The 21,472-nt window shown below is 39.5% G+C and overlaps 1 protein-coding gene across 1 annotated transcript in view; it reads right to left on the reverse strand.

Annotated features, from left to right (window-relative positions):
* The window catches only part of ANO3 (anoctamin 3), a 38,678-nt gene extending 21,504 nt beyond the window's left edge, over positions 1-17,174 (reverse strand). Inside the window, exons 1-8 of the mRNA XM_009072701.1 lie at positions 16,964-17,174; positions 16,563-16,634; positions 13,813-13,949; positions 7,832-7,984; positions 7,377-7,477; positions 5,987-6,031; positions 2,102-2,233; positions 710-816 (exon numbers count right to left, since the gene is read on the reverse strand). Of these exons, the coding sequence (XP_009070949.1) occupies positions 710-816; positions 2,102-2,233; positions 5,987-6,031; positions 7,377-7,477; positions 7,832-7,984; positions 13,813-13,949; positions 16,563-16,634; positions 16,964-17,174 (958 nt within the window). The remainder of the gene's footprint in view (positions 1-709; positions 817-2,101; positions 2,234-5,986; positions 6,032-7,376; positions 7,478-7,831; positions 7,985-13,812; positions 13,950-16,562; positions 16,635-16,963) is intronic.
* Between the last annotated feature and the right edge of the window lie 4,298 nt (positions 17,175-21,472).

The raw sequence follows: 21,472 nt of genomic DNA on the forward strand, positions 1-21,472 counted from the left end.
ACAGATTTTATGGGTGACCAGACGATGCAGTGCACAGAGGGGTATGGAGAGACAAGCCCTGCAGGGTGAAAGCTAATCTGGTGTTCTTAAACATGAGACAGCTGAGGGGCTTCATATCTGAGCAGTGCTCTGCACCAAACTGACCATGGCATGTTGGATCAGTTCTGAGAATCTTCCTGAAACCAATTTGTTGTGCTATCACAGCACATCATTAAAAACCAAAAAATAAATAACCATCGACAGCTACAATAAACAGATTCCATAGCCTCTAAGGGCAGATCTGTAGCCAAGAGTTTCCACAATAAATAAGTATTTATGGTGGAATTCAGATTTGTCTGTTGTGTAGCTCACGTTGATTCTGCTGGACTGGAAGTGCTGGATGGTAGCAGAAATGCCAGGATCAGTCCTTGACAACACTGCACAGTTTTCTGAGGTATATGTTACCTTTATTGTGGCCCTTGATCATGTAAACTTATAATCACTCCAATTTATTTTAAGGAATGAGCAATTAGAGGGAAAAATATTGCCAATTTTCACTGGGTTATTTGGGAAGATAATGATGTGACATTGCTTCAATTCTGTTACTGAGAGAATAAATAGATATCAAGGAACAAAAAAATGAGTTTACTCAAAAGATATTTTTTCAGGTAAGTAAAGACATGAAATTTTTATAGCTTCAGGTTTGGAAAAAGATATAGAGCATTCTCACCTATTTTGGATTTTCCATCTTCGTACTTAGTTCTCTGCAGCACGTGATGCACAATTCTGCTTCTCGTGGAGTTGCTGAAGAAGCTGTCCTTGTTGTTTATAGTAAAACTAGCAAAATAATGAATGTCTGTTAATACTCAAAACAATGCACAGGTGTTGAAACAAGTGCTCCTTATAGTGATTTACTGGATCTTTAATTCTCTTGGCTGCTGCACAAGACATAAGATTTGACATGCCTAGAGTAGGTCCAATAAAGTTCTCCTTATCCCAGAATATTTTAGGGAAAACAGAACAACTAAAACTGAATTCTAAAATATCCTCCAATCTAGGTGATTTCTGTTCTGGAAATAACTAATTAAATAAAGCTCTTCAGTAGCAGTGGTGGCCTTGAATTCAAATTACACATGAGATGACAGATGTCTGTGCCATGGGAGCACCAAAACTACTACTTAAAAAAACCCACCCAAAATCTCCATGCACTGGAGACTTCAGGAGAGCTCCACAACCATTTCCCCTTAGAGGATCCTAGGATGGAGCCAAATAAAGCATCTCTGCCCAGAAGGCTCCACTCTATCTGACATGTAGGAGCTTTTGCCTGCTCAGCTGTGCCAAAAGTGATACTATTACAGTCGATTACATTGGCTGAGCTGTTGAGAAAAGGCCACCAAAACCACAGCACTGGTCCAGCGCAATATAGTCAATTATGCAGCAAAACTATTCAGACTATAATGCAATTACCCTGACTTCCTGGGGTAAGGTCACTCCACTAGCATTTAGCTTCCTTACTGAAGAAAAAATCCTACTTAGCCTAATTCATATTTCTACTTTAAGTTAACTTTTCTCTCCTAAAAAAATTACTACAAAATGCTTCAAAAAAAATGAAGAAACAGCCAGAATTTTAAAATCTAACTTTCTGGGTACTGAAAAAAATTGGTGGCACAGTTTAACTACATCACTGTCAACATGCTAACGTGAACTCATACAGTTTATGTTTGGTGTATATATATTTCTATTTTTAGAGACAAAAGATCTGATAAGAACATAAAAAAATCATCACTAGTTTTAATTTGCCTCTGGGTGTTCCCAATTTCAACAGCTGTATCAGGTTTTGCCTAAGTAAAATATGTAATTAAGCAAAGCAAACTTGAGCAAGTATTTGCATTTCTTAATGTAATGGAAAGAAAAACTGGAAAACGTCTAAGCCAAAAAGGCAGGAAATATTTCTCAGTCAAATTTCTGCCCGTGCTACTGAGTGACCATCGAACAGCAAGTCAGAGAGCAGATTTTGGCTGGAAGAGAAAACCTGTAAGGATGCTAAATTCGATGCCAGGTATTTGCCAGTGGCCATCTGTCAGTGGAGAAGGGAGGACACAGAATCCGGGAGGTCACTTACTGGTGAATGCGCGCGCGGCTGAACGGAGCCGTGTAACAATCTGTTTCCTCCAGGTCAGGCAGGGCCTCCTTGTCAAGCTTCATTGGGTTTCTGGGCAACCAACTTTTCAGCTCTCTCATATTCCTCTGCAAACTGAGACAAGAAGAAATGAGATTTACGTGCTCTGCCCTGTTTGGAACAGAACTGTGGATGTCGATGCTTTACGGAAGAACGGATCTAATGACTTTCTTTGGCCCCACTGAACTAGGCAAGGGGAACTCCCCCACCCCTCACAGCCTGGGGACTCAACACTGACATTTCTAACATTTTAAAATAAATAGGAGAGTGCTGAGGATCAGATGATGGTTTTCTGATGGCAATGAACCTTTCCCCTGCAAGACTTTCTGGAGAATCCAAGAGCGAATATTGCCCTACAAAACAGTATACCTAAACATCAAATAAAGGAAGAGATATCTTGCACAGAAATCTTACACAGTATCCAGGCAAACCCCCTAGATATGTCCTCCTCCTGTTTCTTAAAACTGACACTGCAAAACACACACAGAACACTGATGCTGTGTCTTCAATTAGACAACTGGCAACATAAATGTCTTTTTCCTACTGCAAACTTGCCTAATAGTGTCTCAGGACATGGTTTACACAGGGGTAAATCCAGTGAAGTGCAGTTAATTTTCAAGCAAATGCTCAAAGTTACTTATTTGTCACTTCAATTTTGCTCTCTTTGCTGACCTGTACTTTTTTGTTATTCAACTGCAATGCAAACTGGGCATTGAGGAGTAGATCTCCTATTAAATAAATGTGGTATCATAACACTGTAAGCCCCTCAGAGATTCAGAAACAGCCTAAATTTGAGAAAAACATTCCCTAAATAGTTTTTTTTCAGTGGGATTTGGGCTCTACTCAATGAATATGTCTGCAGGATATAGAAACCAAACATATCTCATGTCCCCAAAATGTGTAAAGCTAAGTAACAATTTTTTTCCCCTGAGGTGAATACTTCATGGCCTGTGCTAAGCAGAACACAGCTGCCCATTTAACAATGCCCACAATAAAAAGCAATATTTCATAACATCAATAATATTTCATAGTGTGAATGAACAATATTTCATCATGTTCATATAAATAAATGGCAACACTTAAATTGCTCTCAGACAGCAAAGTGACCCTTTTGTTATCAACACAGCAAAACTGTTCTGCCCCTGTTTGACAGTGTCAGACAGAAACCTCAGGAAAATGTGGGAGCAGAATTTTACAGCTACCTTTCAAATCTCCACAAACACACAGTGGAAGGTCCCTTGGTACACAGTGTATGCAACTCTAGTTTCCCTTTATTTTCTTCATCTTTCTTTCTCTGTTCTGCCTATGCTGATTTTTCTAAGTCAAAGCCAAAACTTTAATGAGGAAAATATGCAGATGCATCAGGAAGAACAGAAAAGCAGTGCCTCTGATTTTACTAAGAAATTATTTGAAAATAGGTTATGGGAAAAGGCTTGATCATTTCTCTTGTAAAAAAATCTTAAAAAAAAATAGTCGATAAATATTATCTTAAAGAAATTAGCTCTTGTTTAAAATTCATGCCTGATCCTTTTAACATGCAAAGTAATGAAGAACAGCACTGGGATAAATTAAAACTCATGTCCACATCACATTTGCAGCTTCTCTTCTGAGGCAAAAAGGCTTTTTATCTGAGGTGTGATTGCTTTTTCACTGCATCCCTTATGGTGGATCTTTTCAAGACACAGTGCCTTCAGATAGCACAGAACATTACAACTGAAAAGAACATCACCCCCAGGTATAAAAATAATCTGAGAGACACTTTTCTTGACTCATGTTATTTCGCTGTGGAAGAAGAAACTGAATTTTCATGAAGCCTTCACTTACAGACAAATTTTTGCCTAAATCATAGGGCTAAGTGTCAGCACTTTTAATCAGAGTGGGTAGTAATCAGGCACTGGAATGTGCTGCCCAGGGAGGTGGTGGATTCCCCATCCCTGGAGGTTTCCAAGCTGAGACTGGATGTGGCACTTAGTGCCATGGGCTAGTGACCACGGTAGGGTTGGACTCAATGATCTTGGAGGTCTTTTCCAACCTGGTTGATTCTATGATTCTATGAAAAGAAAGTATACCTTCCATCCTTTCATTCATACATCCAATAATCTTTTGCAAACATTTTCCAGAACATTTATAGATATACACATCTGTCTTATAACCATATTGATAAACCCAGAGAGGTGTTCATGTCACTCAGGGTCTAACATACTTGTGTTCCTTCATACTCCTAAATTACAGAAACTCTACAGCCTTAACATTTTACTTCTGATACACATGGATTTTAATACCATTCTTCATCATAGCTCTTGTAAATTCTACTTAATAACTTAGAAATATTAATGAGAGATTGGGTAAATTACAGAGAAGCAGTTAAGTTTGAAAAGCTGTAAGATGGAAGGAAAGAATGACAGTTGTAGAAGTTAAAATGATGAGATGTGTGTCAGCAATTTTAGAGTTAGCTCTCATTTTTAGATGGAGCTTCTTTTTTATCACACTATTTCTTTGTGCACTGAGCTATAGAAAGTGGCAGAAAAAAAATTCAGAAAAATATTCATCCCCAAATTCTCACAGAGTAAATCATAGGTAAAAGCATTTCTCTCAAATGGAAAATCAATCTGGCACAAAAATTGTTTGTTACTTTATTCACAGGTACTGAGCAGCCTCAGTCACAATTTTCAGACATCTGTCCTAAATATGGACAATAAATTTATTTCACATCCAGGACTCCCCAGATGGATCACAGATGAAATGAGACAATTTTGCAGGGAAGGTTGTTGGTTTTGCCTTTGCATGAAAAGCATCTCAGTCAGACTTTTTATGATTGACACTAACATGGAGCAAGCATGTGAATGACTGGGAAAGGGAAAAAACACAGTTGTAAATTTATGTTATAGATTGTTTTCTTTCAATATATTTATCTGCTTATGTGTTTAGTTTTTCCACTTTCCTATTTAACACTGCTTGGTCTGGTTTGGTTAGCTGATCATCTTGTAAACTGTTATCATGAGAGTCCTTCAGTTGTTCCAGAGAACTAATGAGAGCTCTTCATCATCTACAGTAGCGAGAGAAGCTAAACCAGATGTAACCTCATCTCACGATCCATCCTGATCAAAACTGTGACAGGGAATGTTTTCAGGATACTTACTTCATAAGAAATATTTTCATACATCTTTCCCACTGGTGATTAGGATTTCCAAGCCATTATGTCTGAGTAGAACAACGTGGAGTGATTACAGCTCACAATGTCCCAGTTTCCACTCTCCAGTGCCCCAAGACTCCTTCCACCCACTCCTATGGCCTTTGTACCACTCTGGCTGACAGAAGTACCAGCAGCAGCAGCTACAGGTGATGTTTGGAGGTTATTTTGTCAGCTAGCATGTAAAAATTCAAAGCAGCCTTTGGTGTGTGGCATTGATTTGATCCTGGTCGCCAGGACACATAGGTGAGAAAATATGTTTGCATTTCTTAGGAAACAGCTGACTGCCAGAACCTGAGAAACACACTCAAAAATATCCTTCATGCTAAAGAAATATGCCTTAGTATCAGCAAACATAACAGCAGAGATAGCTCCAGCATTAAATTTTGCTGCCAGGATAAGGCCTTTTTTAGCCCCCCCGGCATAAGCATTTTTACATTTCTAAAATGAGAACTGGCAATGCCTTCAAGTACTGCACCCTGTCAGAGATGAATATTTTAACACTTTGAGCTGACATATTTTGAGTTTTCAGGAAAACAATCTAATTTTCCAAGTTTCATGGATAAATTTACAACTGCGAATGGATTTTCTTTAGCAGGGTGACTATCTGACAAAATTAGAAGCTACACATCTCCCACCTGCCCATGGTTTTGCTCCTCCAGTCAGTGTAATAACATTTTTTCCTGAAAGAACAGCAAAAATCAGCTGAGAATAATCAAGAAGGAGACAGCTGAAAAGGACATATAAATCATCACACAGGACATTGTAAAACATACATTTTTCAAAGACAGAAAGGTGAAAACCTCTTTAAAACAGCAACAGAGTAAGTAATTAAAATCATATAGTTCCATGTTTTCTTTTCAAGCTTTACATTCGTTCTTGAGACAAAACTAAATTTGTAGCTAATAACAGTAATGACAGCTAATCAATAACTCACTTAACAGTTCTTTTCTCCCTTCACTGTTTGTAGACTTTTAGAGAAAAAAAAGACCAGAAATTCCCAGTGAAGTCTTCTGAGAAGTTATTTTGAAAGCAAACAGAGATGTATTTGCTGCAGTGTGATATTTTGCACATCAGGTTTCAGGTTTTCAGGATTTTTTTTCTGGTCTGCTTTTATTAGCATATACCAAAAGTGAGAAGGAGTAATTTTTCAATTGGAATTTAGATTATTCATGTGTGCACACACAATGGGGAAACACTTCTCTATTCCAAATATTGACAAGTATTATTCAAACCACAGAAGCTCAAGTGGCACTATAGTAATATTCTTTAACATATGGAAGATGAGTGTTACCTAAAACATTTTCTTATGCAAAGGCCTTTGAAGGCTTAATGGGGTGATGTGGAAACTCATTCTAGCACTAGGGATGTGAAGCAAGTTTTGAGCAAAGGATGCTTCACACTGACTGGTTTTGGCTTAGGACCAATGCAGGAGATCAACATTACCACAGCATGAAAGACAGAGCACTTGGCACTCTGAGTGAGAGAGCAGTGCTGCTCTGTAAGGGTATTTTCCATGAGTCACACAACTTTGGCATCTCGTTACCACTATCACTCCTGAGGATGTTCACAGCACACCATGTGCTCTTCTCTCTCTCTAAGAACATTATTAATCGATTTGAAAAGACACTTTTTCTCCTGTAAGGGCTCCTGTATTACTGCAGGAGATATCAACCTGTCCTATAAATAAACCACAAATATTTATTGCAAAAACATATGAACTTGAGCTGAGCTGGAGAATATCTGAAACTCTACCAAGGACATCACAAACAGTGTGTGAACTAATAACTTTCCTAAAGATTTATGCTCAGTTTGACTCACAGGGTAAGTTTGCAAACAAGTACCACAGGTAAATGTGTAAAGAACAGAACTATTAATTATTTCTCCTCTCCCTCTATCACATCACTAAATTACTAGGAGCATGCCTGGCTACAGAGCAGCAAAGACTTCATTTTAGCCCTAAGCAAGCAATAAATTGCCAATATTAAGCACTAAATTCCAGTTTTCTGAAAATGATTGTCACAATACCTGAAAGGCATCCTGATGTTCATCCTTTCTGCATATTTGCACAGTGTCTCCCACGGACAGTGAACTTTAACAAACATGATGTCACTGTTTGTAACAGCAGGCTGGAAAGAGCAGCAACAAACACATGTTAGTGACTTACACCTTTCTGGCAATCACCTGCCCAAAAGCATTCTCCAGGTCAAGCTGATTTCAGGCCTGCAGTGGCCACACGAGTCTGAAAACATGGCAAGTGCTCTCAGCTAGTCAAAGGGAAATAAACAACTTAGTAAATAATAAATAAACTAGCACAGACAGCATCAAACAATGCTTATTAAACCAACACTATGAAACAGATGGTGGGAACAGCCTGACTGGGGAGGCCTGGAATGTTGTCAGGAATCTTTTGTCAGTTCAGCAAAGTATGATAGTATTATAATTATTATATTTTTTAATGCTGCATAAGCTGCAGGACTCACCTCCCGTTCTAGCATCAGTCCTTCTGCCCTCAAATTCTTCTCAAATGTGCTTCTTTTTTCCACCTGTGGACTCGATTTCTTGTAGACCAAGATGTAATCAATGCGTTTTCTTCCGTCTTTGAAAAAGAGTCCTGACGATGCCATGGCATCACTCTAGACAAGATGAAATAAAAGGACACTAAATGTGGCACTTCTAAAGCTGCAGAGCCCCATCATGGACTGCCTGTGACACAGCATTTCCTAAACCATGGGAATGGCCACATTCCTGTAGGATGAACACACAAGATGTTTATGTGCATCGGTTGCTCAGGATTTGAAATTCATCAGAAGAAAACAAACTCAAATAGCTCCACAGAACCCACATTCTACCTGTTTCTTTCAGCTGTGCAAACACCTTAACATCATCCTGTGGCACGTATGGATATGAACCCCTGTTAATCCTTACTTTCAAGCAGGAATTGAAAAAAAAATTAAAGGCAAGTAAATTAAGGCAATTTTCCCAAAGTTCATACAACAAACACTCGTATTTTCTCCATGAGAGAAATAAGCACAAAAAAAATCAAAAATCAATGCTATTGATTGGAATGTTTGCATGGCTATTCTGGCTGAAGTGCTTTCTCAATGCCATGTTAGCAATCTTTAAATCTTGTCTAGGTCCTTCCCACTGTGCTTGCAGACACACAGTCTACCTGAGCTCGGTACAGAAAACTCTGCTTTAATGCTGCTGCTGCTGCGAGCTGGTTTTGCATTCTGTGCTTTGCATGATTCAGAAAGGACAGTGACTACTATCAGCTGGTGTCAGACTACAGAACCATAGACTCATCAGGTTGGAGAGCACCTCCAAGACCATCCTTTGACCAGACACCACCATGACAACTAAACGTAGCACTAAGTGCCATGTCCAGTCATTTCTTGAACACTTCCAGGATGGTAACTCCACCACATCCCTGGGCAGCCTGTTCCAATGCTCCACCACCCCTTCAGTGAAGAAATCTTCCCTAATATCCAACCTAAACATCTCCTGGTGTAACTAGAGGCTGTTTCCTGTTGTCCTGTCATTTGTTACCAAGGCCATAAATCTCTTCTCAGGTAGCTATAGAGAGAAATAACATTCCCCCTGAGCCTCCTTTTCTCTAAACTAAGCAACTCCAGCCCCCTCAGCTGCTCCTCATGAGATTTGTGTATTGCATTCATCTTTGAACACACTCCAGCACCTTGATATCTTTCTTGATAGTCAGATAAATAGTATCTGAAGTCCAAATTAAGGTAGTCAAGAGTGTCAACTAAAATTGTTAGCACACTGAGTACAGGGTCTGTCACCCCTTCTGAGAGTTCTGAATGGGGATAGCAGTAAAAACATTCCTTTTTATTCTTTTTTTTTAAAATGCCATAGATGTAATGACCTAAAGATATAAGATGCAGAGGTTTGAAGCTTAGGTAGTAGACTAAAGGTTCCAAAATGCAAGTTTGAACATGCAAGTTTTTAAAACTCAGACTTTTTGAGGTTCAAGACATGAACAGTGAATCTGCTCTTCAACAATTGAAAACTCCTGCACAAGTACTTTCCAGAAGCAGAGCAGAGCTGCTACTATGGTTCATGAAGCAGGCACAAATCAGATATAAAAAACCTGGCCAAAGTTCCCCCAAAGGAGAGATCTGGAACTTCTCTTCTATGTTTTCTGCTCATGCAATTTCTGCCAAGACATTCTGCAAATTACATTTACCAGCTTGTAATACACTTCTACCTTTCTCTGCATTATTATTTCTAGCCTTTCTTTCCTCATTTCTGAAACATCTAATTTCCTTCAGTCTTAGAAAAACATGTTTTCTTTCTCAGATTAACAACAGTATCCAAATATGACCTCAGACTTATCAGCACCAAATAGAATCATTTGGAGGCAACATTCAAGAAATTAGGAGCTGTGATGAGTAGAAAAAATTTCCATCTGTTCATCTCAGACCATTTTGAGTGTACCACCCCCATAGGCTGAGAAGTGCAATAGTTTAGCCACTTACCACACTCATGCACTGAACCTGATCTATGCTATATTGATTTCAGGACTGAGTCACTTTAATGCCACTCACACCATCACTTTCCCTTTAGTGCAATTCCCAAGCAATCTTGTTCCACCCATATTAGCAGAAATACCAGTCTCAGTAAAAGAATTTATTTGGTGATTTAGTTGTTTTCTCAGGTGATTTGAAGGAGCTCCACAATGTGTAAGGAGAACAGGGAGCAGTAAGTTCAATTAAGCAGATGAGTCAGGGTATATTGGCTGTTATCTATTCCCAGCACAGTGAATCAGCTGTTGGTACAGTGGCATTCAGGCAGAACTCATTTATTATTCATCTGCTGGTTTGGACCAATAAATCTCCTTTTCATTCTTTCACCTTTTTCTCAACAGAGAAAAGGATCAGAAAAGGAGAAGAGCATCACAAAAAAGATTTTGTGCAAAGCCCTTACTCTAGTCAGGATTTCCTATTTCACCTGAAAATATGTGTATAAAAAGGACTTACCAACATTCTGTAACCCTTTCCAGCCTCTAAGTTCTCCAGGTTTTCTGAAGTGGTACCCACCTGAGCAGCTTTCTTACGTTCACACACATACAAGAACTTTTTTAAAGCTGATTTGAAAAATTCCTGTTAGAGTATTGCAATACAGTTCAGATTGTAAATTCAACAATTTAACCTGACCTTGTCCTTTCAGACACAAGCACCTCAGGTGTGAGGCTGTAGAGCACTGCTCCCCTCAACACTGACCTTGCTCATAGTGCAGAACCACAACACACTGGTTTGCATCAAACTACCACCCGAGGCTTTGCTGCAGTTCCTTGTTTTCCTTTATTATTTCTCAACATTCTTGGTTGCTCCAGAGCTGGTGATTATTACAACAAATAACATGACACACTGCCTTGAAGCTTGAAAGTGTGAAATCCAAAATACTCACATTATCATTCAACTGAAGTTTACAGTTTGCACGAGGCAAAACATGTTGAACTATTTGACCTAGAAAAAGGAGTTTTGGCTCTAGCAAAAAAAAATTAAAAAAAATTAAAAAAAATTAAAAAATAAAAAAAAAGGTGGATGTGTACAAAGGTGGCTTGGGCCATGCTCAGAGCCCTCACATGGGGTGGGAAGACCTTCCCAACACCACTGTGGGTCTGTGGCATCACTGGGAGACCCCAATGCTCCTCAGATCACCCCCAGAGCTGCTCTCACATATGACAAATGTCAGAGTCTGTACTATAGCACAATAGCACAGTGGTTTGTTTTCCACCTTGCACTGTTTCAGATAATGAACAATATGCACTATCAGGGTAAATCCAGAGGTTAACTAGAATCACTCATTTCACCTGATGATTTTAAGTGCACATTTGGGTTTTTTTCTTGTGCAAATAACCATAATAAGCAAGGAAAGAAAAATTAGGGGGATATTTGCATATGTAAAGATATCCAAACGATCTGGGGCACTGAAGGTGGCACAGCCTGGCCAACAGCACAGGCTGCCTGAGGTACCCACACGGCTGTATTTGTGCTGAGCAGGGAGCAAGTCCTGCAGAAACATCTGACCTTCCCAAGAAAACCACAGCTTAATTCTGTAGGAGTAAACTAAAGATTTTGCCATTATTTTAGCTCCTTCACAGAGGAAATCTTTTTTTTTTTTTTTTTCATTCTCTTCAGACCTCTAGAGCAAGCATGAAAAATACATTTGTATATATTATGAAAAGTGCATTTGGCTTCAGGAAAGGAGTAGGCTTAGGGGATATGCAAAATTTGAGAGGAAGTGTCTTGAATGTCACTGCAGGAGAGCAGCAATGTAGGATGTTTGGAGTCAGGAGAAGGTTTCCTATTTTTGATATTTAACCTCTTCTATCTGCTCTTTAAGTCCAGTTGGGAGGTCATAACAAGTATATTGACACGACCACTGAAAACTTGTCTCCACATGTTTTAAACCTTTTCATCTTTATGCTAAAATTGCTTCCTTCCTTCCTGCATTTCCTGAAATATTTTCTGAGGCTTTTGTCAAGCAGAGCCTCTCAGCAGGTGACAGCCACACATTAGAAGCATAAACATCATGTTAACTGTTGTTGCACTTTATCTGTTCTGGGATAATGATGTTATCATTCCTTGTAAGTTTTATTTACTTCTGTGTTATTAGGCTGCATTTGTGGACTACTCCCTATCCATCAGGCTTTAAGCCTTAAAGGCTTTCTCCTTTTCCAATACACTATCATCAGCTGACAACATCTTTTTTCTTCATCAAGCACCAAAACATTTTTTACTGCCAAACCTTCTCTCCCAGCACACATTGACTTCCACTCACCACAGGAGCACGAGTGAAATAATGTACTTCAAACCAGGGATAACAATACATAGCACAATTCTGCACCACACTCAAAGTCATGGACTTACAGAGGAAAAAAACAAAACCAGAAAATAACTCCTGCAAAAGGGTGGGAGAAAAAAAAATAAAAAGGACAAAAAAAAGACTGAAGAACATTTTTATACTGCAAATATGACATTTATTGGGTTTTTTAAAACCACCACGAAATTCTGTAAGTACTTATTCACAGGAGAGAGAGAAATAGATACATTCAAAATCACAGACTACAACAAAATGCCTAAGGAAAGTATTTCAAATTTTCATGGATAGACTTATCTTTTATAATCACTGCAATAATCTACACTGAACAAACTGAGTTTGGCTTAAATGGCAATGCATTTTCAGCAATATGTCCAGCTCCCTAGGTACAATTCTCCATGTAAGATCTTCTTTGAAGTTCCTTAGAAGTTATGTAACATTTCCAAAGAGTGAAAGAGAAAAGGTTTCCAATCCCACCCAACCCAGAGCTCAGCTGGGCCAAGCAGTGCTGACAGTGGAGAGCAGTGGGTACCAGGAAAAGCAGAATTTCTTCACAGTTCCTGGACTCACAGTGACAGTAGGTGAACTTTGCTCTAGAAATCCTTTATTTACCTCACCAGACAGTAATACACACGACCTAGATAAAAAATTCATCAGACCAAAGAGAGTAACAGTGAGGAATGAAAGGAAGGGGAAGTGTAATTTCTCCAGTATTCCTATCTCATCATTACACACACAAACAGCAACAGGTAGACAAATGACTTCACTACTCCTGATTTCACTGCTTCTCTGGGCAAGTGTTGCCTTCTATTTAAATGATAGTGTCTGTTTAAATCTGTTTCCATTTCCTAGGGAAACCAGAACATTTCAGAGATCAACTTCCCAGTCAGAGACCTCCTCATTTCCCACCTTTCCCTTGCAATAGCAGATATCACCATTCCATCTGCTGCTCAGCACACACTTGTTGGCCTCACACCTCTGTGTGAGACCCCTGTGCAGAATCACATCCATGAAGTAGTGTTTTCTATGCCCTCTCCAGAGCAGCTGGTGATGATGACAGATTTCACATGGGGCTGAGTGACTCACAGGTTTTCAGTGTGAAATATGTGCATTCTGAAATGACACCAACCTACACTGAAGGAGATGACCAGTTATAAATCATAACTGAGGAAACCAGGAAAGTAGGCTAATAAATTGGCATCTGGATGCTATATAAAATTTTTCTGATGCTTCTAAAGCTTTAAAATGTAGCAATATGGAACGTGATGCATCATGTATGTGACCTGAAATGCTAAACATTTCCTGAAAACAAGTGTGTTTGCTTTCATTGTGTCAGCAAGAGGAGGTTTTTATTGCTTTAGTATGCAAGTAGCTCATTACTGAGACAGCTAAGAGCACCCAGAACTCTACAGCACCTTGATTCCATGTAATTTTGGTTGACTTTGGTTCAGAGAGTTCCATTCACTGATTCTGTCGGTCAAACTATATGGGAACCACCTCAATTTCTTACCGTGAGATGTCTATTTATTTAAGCTGCAGTTTATCTAATCCCTTAAAAATTACATTTTCAGCACATTCTGACAGATGCTACAATTTAATAAAGCTTGGTGTCTGTTACCTTTAAAGATGATTTAGCCCGAGGTTCTGTTTTCTGCCTGGTGAGCTTGTTCTGAATGAGCAAGGACTGATCGGTACGAGTGTCGTAATTCCCATGCTCTGAATCATCTGTATATGTGTCTTTGTCCTTTCCTACATCTGAAGGAAAACCAGAAGGAAACAATGAGCTAATTTCAGAGTCCAGTGGATAGAAACTAAAAGCATTATTACAGCCACAGCTGAATATATATTTTAGGTAGCCACTTTTCAAGAGCATATTCTATCCTTTCCTGCAAAAAGTTGTTTACTTGAAATGTTATCATGATTATCTTAAACTACAATTGAGTCCTATTTTCAGTAGGCCTATGGGAATGGGTTTTATTAGCATTCAAATAAAAGAGTCCACAAGATTCTTTAGAGTAGTTAGGAAAACCCACACAAAGTGATATGAATATTCAAATGTTGACCCACAAATGTTGAGACTCAGAATGTTTCACCAAATAGGCAGGAGCATCTCCACAAATTTTGAGACTCAATGTTTCACCAAATAGGCAGGAGCATCTGAGAGACCAGAGCAACATCTCTGGTGTTTGAAGTTCAAACAAGCAACTGAAATGCTTTCAATGTTTCTATGAAAACTTCCTTGAGTACCCTAAGAGAGCTGCAGGAAACTGAGGACCTTCCTTAAAGCTTATCCATACCTTCTGCCAAAGAATCCTGACAATACTTAGCCTACATACCCAGCAGGAGGAACATGAGGGAAATGTCTGTGCAATGCTGGACCAGGTCAAGTTTTAATGAATGTTGGAAAACAGGCTTGAAAAAACAATATTTGAAAGATGAAAAAGATGGAATAATTATTCCTACACAATTATATCCTGGACAAATTTGAGATAGAACCATTGAGACAAACAAGCCTTTACACATTTAACCATAGGCTTTGCAAAGCTTTAGTAAGAATGAGGTTATTGGTCAAGAAAATAATCCCCTTTTGTCCTAATTTTAGTTCTAAAACCAGCAAATAACCTAGAGAAGGACATCACCTGGATGAATGACATGGTGAGGGATTTAGGTCTCATTTTATTGTGCTGTGCACCTGGAATTCTGTGTTGTACACATAACATAGAAGGGTTTTCAGCTACCTGTGTCTGTATATTAGACATCAAAAACTATCCTTGCCCACAAATGCAGCTTTTCTTAGTGCACAACTTCTTATGAGCTTTCAGACAGCAGCAACCATTACACAGAATATTTCTCTCTCTTAAAAAGGTATTCATGCAGGTGTAATTGCTGTTTGGATGAGTTCAGGTGATGCACAGAATTGGTACAGGCAGATTAAATACTTAAAGCACTTCGATATTTTGAACCTCAACACTAAGTGGGAAGACTAATGGTTACTATGCTTCAGTGAGCACTGAGCAGATTACAGAGCTCCTTCCTCCATCCTGCCAGCTCTCCAGGCATGGAGCAGCTCTGACAGGAGAGCTGGACAACTCCCTTGCACACTGGGCAGAGAACAAACTGTTCTGGTGCAGCTTTCCAACCATCTCACTGCACAGAGCAGATGTGACAGCCCTTACTGATGCAGGGTCACAAACGTGTGAAAAAACTATTCCAGCAGTCACAATGGGAACATCACATTTCTGTTCAAGCAGAAACTGAAGGTGGTTTTCTTCAGCCCCATCTCTGTGACCTTTCACTCCCTCTTTTGGTGTAAACATTGTATGTGCTGCACGGGTTCTTCCATCCGTTTCAGTTTACCAGAACCTTACTGAGACACATGATTTTTTCACGTAATCTTCGTGCCAAATTTTTGGTATGTGTGATGATTTTGGAATGTTTTGATTTTGGATTGGAGTAATAATCAATTTCATTATTTCCAGCAGCTACCTCTTTAGGAGACCTTGAGAAACCTCTTATCTCTCCTGTATTTCAGGCATCAAGAAAAATCGATGCTAAAGCATGTGAGAGGTGAGCAGCAATAGCTTTCTGAAAGCAAATCTCTTTCCTTCAGCATGAAGATATGATTTATAGCTTAATGCTTCATCGATTGTGAGCAAAAAGCTCTTTCAGAGTAGTTGTGCAAGGTGCAGCAATATCTGATGGGTAAAATAGCTGGCCAGGGAATTTCAAAATTAATCAACTTTGGAACATTCCAATGACTACCCACGTGTGTATTTACATACTCATTGTGCAGTTGCAAGGATGGGATTATTCTTAGAATAACTTCCTTCCTACCTTCTTTGACTTAATTAGAGTATCAAAATGACAGTAATGTAGGTACAAATATGGTTGTTTTTCTGCATCACTACTTCTTTTTTGTCAGGTTGGAACACTTTTTATACCCAAATATCTAAAGCAAATATATGAGAATATCTGAAAACAAAAACAGCAGAACTGCAGCCCTGGCAATACTGAATAACATGACTACACAGGAATAATAACTGAATAATAACAGTGCTTAGTGGCTGCTGGGGTTGAACCACGACACAACTATTCCAAAGGAATTTCAAATAGATGCTTCCAAGGGATTGTATTACAAAGGATTGTTATGGGACAAGGATACACCAAACGTATAACACTTCTCTGTCTTCAGTCCCTACTTACTGTTAGTCTAAAATGTGAGACTGCCAGGAAGTTTCTGACAGCATACATTTCTTTAGCCACACAGTTTCCTCTCTCAAAAATGCTGGTGGTTCAGGGTAAGTATGGCTCTCCACACTGAAATATTGCAAGTGTAACTGAGGAGTCACAGCTCAGACAAAAACTTACCTAAAAATGGATCACTGTATTCTGTATTAGACAACTTGAGCAAGTTGTTTTCCAAAGTCTCCATCACTTTAGCTGGAAGAAATGCAATATTCCTATCAGCTTTCACATGTATTTTGCAAGTAAAAGATACACATTTTTAAGCTGCTAGTGACTCACAAATATTTAGACTGAAATTTTGAGGAGCACTTTCCATTGGTGGAAAAAAAGAACAAGATCTCTTTAGTGAAGACTTTCACTCTACTCCTGAGCCATCAGGGGTGAGGGATGGAGCACTTGGTGCCATGGGCTAATAACCACAGTAGGGTTGGACTTGATGATCTTTGAAGTCTTTTCCAACTTGGTTGATTCTATGAAATATTATCCCTGTTGGAAGAAGCTCCTGACAGAGAAAGACCTCCTACCTCGTTCGGACACCACATCCACGGCAGCTGTGGATGTCCCTGCACTCAGGGGCTGAGACCTGGGCTGTGGCTGCACACGGTTTGGCTGCAGAAAGGAAGAATGCTTGCTCAGGCTCTGAGGATGTGTTTGGCTCTGGGCAAGGCATGGCATGGATCTTCTAGAAGGTTTCAATGGATGCTCTTTCACTGTCTCACTCTTGCTTGTATTCATACCTGAAAAAGCCAAGAGAAAAAGAACATAATCAGCTCTAGCATATTAGGCCATGATAAAGAAAGGTGCCTAATTATGAATCCTCCAACTAAACAAAAGTGTTCATCACACTATAAGGCATGAAGTTAGTAAAAAAAGAAAAAGAAGCCCTAAAATATAGATGCTAATGGTATTCCATTCTGTACAATGTTTATGTTTTCCTTTCAAAGCTAAAAAAATTTCCTTCACCATTATGGAAATAGAGTCATGCTCTTAATCCTTTTACCTGTTGGGTAACCTTTGTGAGAAAACATTGTAGAGCCACAAACAAATGTGGTAAAAAAACACCTCTTTCCAAAGTCAGCTAGAACAAAACAGTTCCATCTCATTCCAAAGTCAGCTAGAACAAAACAGTTGGGACCACAATTTGGTAAAAGAGTCTACAGAGAAGGTCCTTTGGTGAGGAGGATACCCCTATATTTAACAATAATAGCTAAGGTTTAAAAGGACCTTTCACTTCAAAGCTTCCCTGAGTTCAAAGAATGTTTTCTCAGTGTGTTACTCTATCATTAGCAGACTGAGGACAGTTGTCTCAGGTCTGCAGTGCAGCATAACTGCTCTTGGTCAGACTGATTAAGCATTTAGCAGGAGGTTAAAGCAGACAGAGTTAAGCTCCTGTTGCCTCAGGAGGTGCCTTAGGTATTTAAACAAGTGGAGCAGAAAGGACTCTGCACTGGGCTGGAGCTCTGATCTGCTGCGTTTGGAGCACAGAATGCCACGGAATAGTTTGTAGTGCTACTTCCAAGGTTTCTAGGAAGTATCCTGCCTAAATGGATGTGTTTATTCGACCAAAATCCACAGCAGTGGGTAATATAGAGTAACACCCAAAGTGATGCATTTCAGAATTGCTCTGGAGGCCTCCAAAGATCAGTTCCTCCAGCAGTGACAGGCTGTCAGTAACTGTGGGCACTACTGCATGGCTCTTACTGGTGGCAAAAAAAATGTTTCTTGCATCTACACTGGAGTCATTGTGTGCAGCAAGATGAATCAGTTTATTACCAAAGAGATTTATAATGCAAATAACACACACTCTTGTTCAATTTTAACCACAACTTAAGTCACACATGTAAAAAAAGAATATAATTCTTTCATGAGGTACTGCCTCAATTAAACAGCAAATGACTCCCTTTTGCTCTCTCTCACTGCATATTCCCCTGTGTCATTTCAAACAGATTCCTTAATACCATGCAGCCTCTGCTTGGAGAACGTGAGTCACGGCAAAGTAACCTCAGAGCAGATTTGCTGTCACACTGTGATCTTCACCATTAAAATGTAAGAAGTTAATTCACTCTCTGCTGCTGTGTCAGAGTCCAGTTCTGTGATGTGCTGGTTTTGGTGGCATTTGCTGTTGCAGGCCAATGCTTACCCAGCTCTGGCACACAAACAGCTTCTGGTTGACATTATCAACTGGGTCACCTAACTGATTTACTGAAATTATTTTTGTTCCTTCCTCTCTTCTCCATAGGGGTGTTCCCTAGACTGCATCTTTCCAGCTCAAACTTTGCTGCACAGACCTTGTTTGCTCAGGGATATTTGGATCTGCAATAATAGACATGTATACACTTAGGAAAAAAAAATACACTTGTTTCCTATTAGAGCTACATTTATTGCTCCTTTCACTACAAAATATTCCTCTGGCACTTAGCATGAGCTTGGAAAAGATTATAGCATGAGTACAGAGATTTCTCATGCTGGCGAAAAAGGTGGTTAAAGTTTGTGGTTTAATCAGATCCTGCCTTTTTTTTTATTTTAGCACTTTTGCCTTGGAAAGTCTTTCCAAGGGGAAGCTGGGGATTCCTGCTCTAGAGGCAAATCCCTACATGGCTCAGAGCCAGAACAGACATCTGTACTACATCTCTCAAAGCTTCCTGGAAGAGCAGGCAGGAAAGATGGAGACAGACTATGATGAGCTTTTCTGATCGTTAAATTAGTGTGCACAATTTAATGCATGCTCAACATTTCTTCCAACCTTCCTGACTCTAAATAAAGCCAAGCTCCCAGGTGCCTCCAGGTTTTGGGCATTAGAATCACAAATAAAAATTTTGCTATGCCTCATTCTGTGAAAGACAGATAGAGCTGATCACTTTAGTGCTATTAAGGAAAAAAAAATTTGCATTTCATTAGCTCCTAATTTTAGATGAGAAAAGTTTGACAGCTACTCCATGTGCATTGTTAACCCAATGATGGAAGCAAGGCTGGACCAGTACTAACCCTGAAAGGAACAGCCTGGTAACTCTTCCCCATTTCATCCAGCATCAATGGCATCAGTTTTATAGAAATAGGGTATGTCATAATGCCAAAAATCTATATGAACAACATGCAGGTCTGACCAACTACCCATTATGGCACTGCACCCTGAAAGGGAAGGGAATGTGCAGGTCAGACCAGAGCAGCTTTTTATTAGTTATTCTTTTAAACTTCTTTTTTCTGATGAACTATTTAGAACGAACTCCAGTCTAGCACTGTAGGGAAGGCTAAATGGAACCCTATCAATATTTCAGGTTTTTGCCCTTGACTTGACAACAGAGCAGCACTCAATTTTACACTAACACTGGGACAGCCACAAAGACAAAAGCTTACAAGTCCCATTAGCTGTTTGCTCTATAGGCCCTTCGTGCACAAATATCTTCATTTATAGCGAGCTGACTATGGCAAAACTAAAGATCCTGAGACACTGGTTTCCAGAAAAGTCTCCAGCTTCTGTGCTGAAATGCTTATGGTTATGTCTCACCATCTGTGTCTTAAGATGTCCAATACTCTTGACTTCTGCATACTAGGGCAGTAATCACTTCATTTCTACTTCCAGGTCACTACTAGAAGTACCAGCTAGGGTTAAAAGTGATCCCTAGAGAACTCTATTGCAAAAGAAAACTCATGAGTAACTGTTTTATATTTGTGTTTGGGTTGGCATTTGATGTCCCCATTAACCTGGAACTCTCTTTCCTCTCCAGAGATACCATCTTCACTTTAGCAGTTCCAGTTGCACCAGGGGAAGCAAACCAAGAGCGCCACAAAATCCAAGGAACAGTTCAAACAAGCAGCTTGGGGGGTTTGCCAAGGGGATCTGCTTACCATTAGAAGTGCAGTTCAGGAAAGTAAACAGCATTAAAGAGTGATTTAATTCTAACGATCTATGCAAGTCCTTTTATAAAGTTTATCTCCATGAATATCTGGTCTTACAAGAAACAAGGTCTAATTTTAACAGGGTGAAATTGATCCCTGACTAATCAATAATACTTGCATTGTAATGATGCAAAATATTTCTGTCCTTAACTGTAAATGGGAATCAGAAGACTGCTGACTAGTCTGGGACATCTCCAAAGCTGTTGTAAACATACCTGCCTGAAAACATGAGAAAACCAGCTAAATACTATCCTTTTCTCCCCCAAACCCAACACATATTAAGCCTGTGGAAGGGTACATGTCCTCATCAAAGCAACCTATTCCCCAGATCTGCAGAGAAAGCTTTCCCACAGCAGCCTCAGGAGATTGGCACTGCTACAACTGAGCTGATTTAGCAACAACATAATGAGGTTACACAAAAGGAAGAAAGTGCAATATTGCCTTTTAATAGAGCAAGATAGGACTTAAATGCACCCAGCATAAAATGAAGAGGCATCAAGGGTTCTGATCCAGGTTATAATCGGTATTTGCTAGCCAAACAAAAGAGGAAACACCTGGAGTGAACAGCCCAAGAAGGCATACAACTCAAGATGTTGGGGCTTTCTTTCATTTGCATATCCAAGTGGCTCCATTCTCTTTTCACCTTAGGAGGTGAAAGGCACATTCCTGTTTGCATTCACTGCTAATCAGCCGATGGCACAAACTACAGTATGAGAGCTTTCAAAGTGGTGAGAGGAGAGAAATATAAGGCCTCTTGTACTAAAAAATGTTAGAATGCATCATGACAAAAAAAAGTGTCACACAGAGGGAAGCTATTCCAGCGAAACCAGAGGACAGAAAAATAAGATCTATTATTAGAAAACGAGTGTATTCCTCAGAAGGATTTAAGAGTACTCAATCAACACTGTGCACTACTGAGACAGATTCAAAATAATTTTTTACAAAAATAGAATATTTACATGCTCCAGTAAGTGATGAGTTTTTACAGCTTGGGTTGTGCTCAGTTTCTGAGCCAATGGAATCCTGGGCTGCATTCTAAGGAGTGTGGGCAGTGGGTCAAAAGAGGTGATTCTTCCCCTCTGCTCTGCTCTGGTGAGACCCATCTGGAATCCTGCACACAGTTCAGAAGGACATGG

This window comes from Acanthisitta chloris, unplaced genomic scaffold, assembly GCF_000695815.1.
Source record: "Acanthisitta chloris isolate BGI_N310 unplaced genomic scaffold, ASM69581v1 scaffold16714, whole genome shotgun sequence".
Classification (NCBI taxonomy): Eukaryota; Metazoa; Chordata; class Aves; order Passeriformes; family Acanthisittidae; genus Acanthisitta; species Acanthisitta chloris.